This window comes from Limulus polyphemus, unplaced genomic scaffold (genome assembly GCF_000517525.1).
Source record: "Limulus polyphemus unplaced genomic scaffold, Limulus_polyphemus-2.1.2 Scaffold2589, whole genome shotgun sequence".
NCBI classification, from domain to species: Eukaryota; Metazoa; Arthropoda; class Merostomata; order Xiphosura; family Limulidae; genus Limulus; species Limulus polyphemus.
Genome location: NW_013668199.1, coordinates 67730 through 75475, shown reverse-complemented (window position 1 = coordinate 75475; position 7746 = coordinate 67730). Strand labels below are relative to the sequence as shown.

At 30.6% G+C, this 7746-nt stretch overlaps 1 protein-coding gene across 3 annotated transcripts in view; it reads right to left on the bottom strand.

Moving 5' to 3' along the window:
- The window catches only part of LOC106467371 (sodium/hydrogen exchanger 8-like), a 158889-nt gene that overhangs the window by 86169 nt on the left and 64974 nt on the right, over positions 1-7746 (bottom strand). For all 3 annotated transcript variants that reach the window (XM_022395538.1, XM_022395537.1, XM_022395539.1), the window contains 2 exons: positions 5581-5639; positions 5315-5398 (listed from right to left, as the gene is read on the bottom strand). In XM_022395538.1, the coding sequence (XP_022251246.1) occupies positions 5315-5398; positions 5581-5639 (143 nt within the window). The remainder of the gene's footprint in view (positions 1-5314; positions 5399-5580; positions 5640-7746) is intronic.

Here is a 7746-nt window from a genome sequence, read left to right as displayed (position 1 = left end):
CTCTTCAATGTTGATTTGTGTAAAGAAGGAAAAGTAAGTACATTTTGTGTTTGTTAAGATGTTAAAGAAATAAAACACCCATCTTTTAGCTGATTATTAGTCATGTATCTACTATATTCATTATGAGAAGCAATCTCTTGCACAGTTTTAATAGTATATATTCTAGAGGTATACAAAAGTCCAAAATTATCATGAAATGATGTCAAATGGAGAGACCTATTATTTTTTCATTATGTCTCAAAACCTAAGTTTATCAGCTATACAATAAGATAATAATTGAAAATGAAATGGTACATTCACATTCACTGAGAAAAAGTCTTATGAGATTAACCCTTTTCAGACAAGAGGAGTGTCACTGATATTTCTTGATTTCTCATAGTGGAAATACTTCATGAAATTGCATGAAACTTACAACAAAATTTACTCAATAGTATCTAGTTTCACCTTAAGAATGATATTATTTGACTTAGTTTTTGTAGCTTTTTTTTTTTTTGAAATTTCCAAAATTTTGTTGAGAGCTCCTATTTAAAAACCCATTAAAAATCCTTCCTTTTATTTTATAATTTAAATTTTTTATGTTGAACAGAAAGTTATATTTTATACACAAAATTAATTTCATTTTGATTGATATTCCTTCACATATTTATTTTGATACTTTATTTTGCCAAATGCAGTAGTCACCACTTATGGCTACAAACCATAAAAAAACATGGCATAAACTATCAAATAAGATACTTATCTATACTGTTTGAAAAAGATAAACTTAGCAATAATGTTCAATAAATAAGGAAATAAGTCACTTTAATATTTGCCATTGCCTATCGTGCTAATTAGATTTAAAGTTTTAATTCAGTGTAAAATTCTATACAGTGAAAGCACCAATAACCAAAGCAGGTCTCACCATCCAAGAAAAATTGCATTTCTCAGGAATGAAGAGACACATGAAACAGACAAAAAAAATCTGTGTTCGTAACACCAGCAGCAAAGACAGTTATCACAAAACTTGGCAGAATATAATTAAAACTTTAGCTTTGAACATGTTAACAACCCTAAAGTAAAACAGCCTAAGTTTATTTTTGTAGAGTTTTTTTGTTCTACAACTAAACTTTTCAAATAAAAAATAAATAACAGTAAACCTCTAAGAACTCTAAAACCAGTAAACATTTTATAAAAATAATACCCAACATGATTTTTCAACCTCTCACTAGAACATAACTCATTGTGAAGCACTGGGAGACACCTGTGAGGAAATGATGCAGGGATTTATTTGAATAAGTCATTTAAACCAAAAAGGCAAAAAATACAACAACATGTAAGGTTAAAAAGAGGTATAAACAGCTAAGAAAATTCTGTTTTTAGCTGTGTATACTTTTTTGATTTTTAAGTGTATGGGATACCTTTTTTACATACAAGCATGTAAGGTTAAAGAAAATAAACTTTACGGTCTGATTTCCAGTGAAGACTAAAAACATTGTCACAACATCCAGTATACACAAAGAAAAAAAAGCATATGTGACTGAATGTACGTATGCATGTATAGAGGGAACAAGACATGAGGAGTAGAAAAACTTCTCGTGAGATTGATGTACATATAAAAATGACATATGGTGGAGACTTAAGACAGGAAGAAAGAGCTCGACAGAAAAACAAAAAAGTTAACAAACTGGCACAACAAAGAGTAGTGGAAGATGTACAATATTTCATTTCACAGACATACGAATGTACTAAAACCAGTATTAAGTGAGAAGAATATATCCTTCTGTTCACACTTACTGAAAAACTATTACGTTTTTATACTTAAAAATATAGCCCTACAAAGCTTTCCATTATAAGTTCTAGACTTGTTGGATACTAAGTATAATTAAACATATTTGCAATACTTTCATTATTCAGAATTTATTTTTCCTAGTATGATATGTTTTATTTATATATAGAAAACAAACATAAAAAATTGGGAATTTTAAAAACCTGCAAATGAGAAATAAGAAAGTAATTAAACAAGGTTGGAGGTACTGTAGACATTACTTACTCAAACTACATACCCCTATTTTGGCTCCATGCCATCACCAAGAATTACATTTGAAGGAGTCAAAATAGGGATTTGTAGTTTGAGTAAGTAATGTCTACAGTACCTCCAGCCTTGTTAGCTTACTTTTTTTTACAATCTCTACTTACAGGTTTTTAAATTTCCAATTTCTCTTTATCTTGTTTGTTGGCCTTTTTTATGTTCAACTATGGGCAAAGGATTACTCAATATAGTAGCTAACTTTATACATTGTAATGATAATAACCATAGCTAGTAGCTAGCTGATACGGTTCATGATGATTTGCTGTAGCTATTGACTATCTGATCGCATTAGTTTAATATGTAAAATGTTAAGTTGCAGCTGGAGGTTGTCATGGAGATTTTTTTGAGAATATAGTGAGCATTTATAGTTTCTGCATAACTAAATTCCCTGTATAAAATGCATAGCAATAGGTAAATATAAGCTTAGACTGAGACACAACCCCCAGTAAGCACACACAAAATTTTACCAGTAGAAGAACAGACTTTTCAAATAAAATATATATATATATATGTGTAAAACATCAGTTTAAACAAACCTTTGTGTCTTTTAAAGTAATTAGTCTATGAATGCATGTCATAAAATTTAATATCATGTGTACTGATTTTATTTTCCTCTTTAACTTCACAAGTAATATAGGGGTTGACTCTTTAAAGAAACTGATTGTAGTGTACAAAACATTCATCATCTACATATTACAATCATCCAATGTTCATCTACTATTGGCTGATAATTCCTGTTTCACCCTGTATGTAAGCTTTTTAACTCTCTCAACAGGGGCTCGGTCCCAGGGACCACGTGACCACTTTTACTAGTATATAGTTTTAATATTATAACTTTTAATAGATTAATTGTACTTTCAGAAATTTTGGCAGTCTTTAGTATACATTAAATTTCATTTACACACAAAAAATCAGTTTTTTTTATGAAGTACTTTTGCTAACAATTTGTCCGTGAATGAATCGAATATTGTTTTTCACTACTCCAAGAATAAAGTGATTTGTATGTAAAGATTAAAAATAATCCTCATTGTCTCAAATATCTCAACCTTCATTTTCATAATCACTAAAACCTCCTTAGTAAATATGAAACTTTTTTATAGTAAAACTTTATATTTCATCTGTTATTACCTCTACCCTAACAGTACATTTTATTCTTCAGCCAGTAGACAAATCATCAAAGTATAATGAAAAGTTGTAAAGTCAGAAAAAAAAGAGCAGCTTTGCCCTGTTTTGTTGATTATTATTCATAAGATTTTAAAGTACTTTTCTTGAGAGTTTCAATTGCTAAGCATTTCACATTTATTTTATATGAGTATTTTACTGTCTACAACTGAAGAAGAAATCCACTGAAAATGAAGCAATAAACCACTGATTGTGTCAGTGGACTGTTTTAGTGACACCATAATATGATACCTTCGAAAGCAACAAAGCACAAGAGAAGGGATAGCTGACTTGACCCCTATTCCGAGAACAGGATGCCTAATGTATCAGATCATACATCTTACAGTGTTTACTAAGAAAGTTAACTTTAGTAATCACACTGCACTTAGAATCTGTGAAAACATTTATGCTGACAACAGGATGTGGAACTTATCAGCATATGTACGTAGCTTAAAATGTTTTACAACAAGTATTCTTCAAAGCAATAAGACTGCACTTTAAATCTGTCAAAACGTTTATTATATGGTTCAGTGCTGATAAAATAAACAATTCTTGGAACATTGGTAATCCTACTGGGATGTTAGAAATTTAGCAGTATACTGTATAGGTGAACAAAGATCTTACTGGTGCACATGGTTGTAAAATCCTACTTCTCTTTCAAAAAACTTATTCATATATGCTCAAACTTTAGTTATTTTTCTTAAAACCTACAAGAATAAAAAAATATACTTCAAAAAACAAAGAGTTTGAGTATTTACGGTGGTTACAAGACTCTCTACTCGAGCTTCGCACATGCTAAGCCTCGTTTATTCTTCCGAATGGAGGGTGTAGAGCTATTAATTTTTATGCTTCAAATATTCATATAAAATAATAAAAAAATATATCAATTTACCATATTAGTGCACACAAAACACCTGTAATTTATTTGGGTGTCTAAACAAGCTTTATGTGAGTTTTAAAAAATCCTGCTTCTCTTCAGAGCAGCAACTTAGTCATCACACTTCAACAGTTTAGGTAAAATTATGATTTTCTCCTTCAAGCTATTTACAAACAGGTATAAGACTTATGTACACAAGTAACTGCTCTTTCTATTGATTGTAAACTCTTAGAAAAATAAAAGTAGGTGGGACTAGACAAGAGGTTTTAAAAGACTGGAGTAGTAGGAAAAGCCAAACTACTAGATTGGCTAAATATACTTATATCTCAGCAAAAGTAGGAGGTTCTTATTTTTAATTATAACTTGTCAATACCTCCAATTTGAGATTCTAATTTGTTAACTACTGCACACGTTGTATGATAGGCATAATTATAAACTGAACAAAAACACAACAGGAAGTGTTATGTGACACACAAAAAATAATATTTATCAATTTTTACTTTATATTTCCTTTTGAATTAAAAAATTAAAACATATATATAATATTAAATTTTGAAATATAATCTTCATTTTGATGTGAATCCCTTTGACATAAGTAATAGCAAAGCTAATTAATAAAAATTTGAAAATAGCTCTCTAAAATATCATGACATATGCCCTTTGACCTGCCCATAGCAAAAAAGTTAAAGTAACACCATATATTTGTAAGAAATCTAACTTTAAGGGGTAATGATAACATCATTTATACTAAACTTATGATGTTTTTTAGCAACAAAAGGTTTGGGTAGAAAATACCAAGCTGTTTTTGTTGTAGACTGGCAAGAGAATAATAATCAGAAAAATTATAAATGGGTCATTTTGAGTGAATTTTATTTTCCTTGTAAGTCTAACATATGCACTTTTTTGTACATTTTTATGTGTACAGCCTAAGAATTCAACAGTAAAGGTTTTAAAGTGTTGTTAACTGAATCTTTACTGTTTAAGGTGCTTTTTGCCCAAACATTCTATTAGGGTTTGTGTAATTCCTTGCAATCCCTATTATGCCCTATTATCACAGTTCATGATATAACAGCAACTGAGAAACATATTGCATTAATGCATGTTTATACAAAAAATTGTAATTTACAAAGCCAACATTTGATTTACATTATATAAATGTTTTTCATGCAACTGTTGGTTAGATAGTACTGAAATATAATTCAACTTACCTTGTGTAAGTTATAACCAGATTCGTATATGATAGGTGGTAACAAAATAAGAAAAAAGGCCGTAGGATTAAAGGCTTCCTCTTTCTACAAGAATAAAATTCAGAAATGACAAACTGTTTTCTAACATCATAATTTATCTCAGTAACAGAGAAAACATACATGATGATGAAACAGCAATATTACAAAAGCTATTGTTTAACAGTAGTTTTATAATCCTCATAAGTAATATATCTGAGCAAGTAGCTTTTTTAGGTAACTATTCATACCTGCCAGTTCCCTAGGTGTTGACTAGAAATCAGCTTTAAAAAAAGACCAATCAATGCACCTAAAAAAAGAAAAAATGAAAGATTCTGAACATAACTTTTCATCAAGCAGCATGAAAGGCTTTGTTCTAGTATAAATGCTTTGTTATACTTGCAATTTAATACTATTGCTCGTGTTAAATATACACAAATATAAAATCATTTATATCACTTTGGATATTTTAAATATTAAATTGCTGACACATATTTTTAAAACAGACTCCTATTCTAAGTTTATAACAAAGCAGAAGATATTTTACAGATTTAAAATAGATTTCACAATCAAAATTGTTTATGTTTACAAAGATAAAAGACAAATTATCCTACTGCTGGGAGCTGATAACAAACGAAACCTATAAAGTAGATTATTTATTGTGAAAACTACTAGCATTTTAAAAATAAAACAACTTATCCTACTGCTGGTTACTAATTACAAACAAAAAATGTTAATTTTAAAGACAGTATATTTCTATACATCTAAAAGCTTTTAGTTTATTCCCTAATCACTGATAAACCACCAGAACACACCAATAAGGTAAGACCCACACTTAAGAGAGTTGTACACATATTAATGTTTGAATTTTGTATCACATCACATTACACACAGTATTTCTTATGCTGATTCCTGGAAAGTCAATGACCTCACAGTATAGTAACCACTCTCCTGATCTCTGCAAGCACATCAGTGGTCAAGGCTTAAGCCCTATTAAATGCTCTAGTACCTGTACATGTATAGAGAAAAAAGAAGTGAAAGACCAGAATACTAAGTAATGATGTGTTCTGGCACATTCTGTGGTATTTCAAATTGAAAAAGTGGTCATAATTCTACTGGAAAATGTTCTTGATTTTCAAACATCTAAAAAAATGCATCATAAAAAATGCACTTTACCCATTTGAAGGTGCATTATTGAATTATATACAAAATGCTTATCTCAAAGTACTACCTCTTTACTTTTTTTTTGTTAGTCTTTTGAACAGCAGAGGTTAACTTTTCCTATTGACTTCATGTTGTGCAGGTTGAACAGTCTGGCTGGTACAACAAAGTTGACTCATTATATATGAATTATTCAGTAGACAAACTGACTATGATACTGTAAAACATATAAAGCCCAATCTATCATTCAATTTACCATTTGTCACTAGGCTACATATACCTAGTAAATGCTAGGGCATTCACAAAGGAACAAGATACTTCTAGAAAAAAGGGGGCGTGCCAATAGTCACGTGATCTCGCTGACGCAACACTGCCCCCTCCTTAGTATTGTTCGTCCCGAACAATAGCCACATACAATAAACCAATAACAATTAACAATAACTTAATTAAATGTACAGAATTACAAACACAAAATTACAATTCAACAAAGTCTCTTAATTTTACGGGACGTATCTTCTTCCGTACTGTTTTCTTGTTTGTATAGAGTGTGATAGAATGGGTTTCGTATTTATTTCTATCTTAAACACCTGTTATGTTTCACATACCACACGAGGATAGCTCTTTTTTAGTCAAAATATACTGTTACGTCTCCGTTTCTTAGTTAATTGATTTTCCGTAACTTCGTTCCGACGGAACTTTAGCGACACAAGTCCTTACTTAATAAAACTGGTTTATTCTTTCCGAATACAACTTTACGATACACTTATTTTCAACAGTCGCTCTATAACAAATGCTATATCAACAAACGTCAACAATACTTCTGACTGCAGTTCAATTACTCACTACCTACACACACATTGTTCTTCGTCACGTTGTCACCCTCTTTTATATACCAGACTACCCTATATCTAGTAAACGCTAGAGCATTCGCCAAGGTACAGGATAGTTCTAGAAACGTGGCGTCACACTAGTCATGTGACTCGCTGACGCAACACTGCCCCTCCTTAATATTGTTCGTCCCGAACAATAGTCACATATAATAAACCAATAACAATTAACAATAACTTAATTAACTGTACAGAATTACAAACACAAAATCACAATTCAACAAAGTCTCTTAATTTTACGGGACGTATCTTCTTCCGTACTGATCTCCGTCTCGTTGGCTTCTGCTTCATGTGGGGTTCATCTGCTTCATCAATAAATAGTCCTATCATCGGTAACAGTACACATCAGTGGTAGTAACTTACATCAAG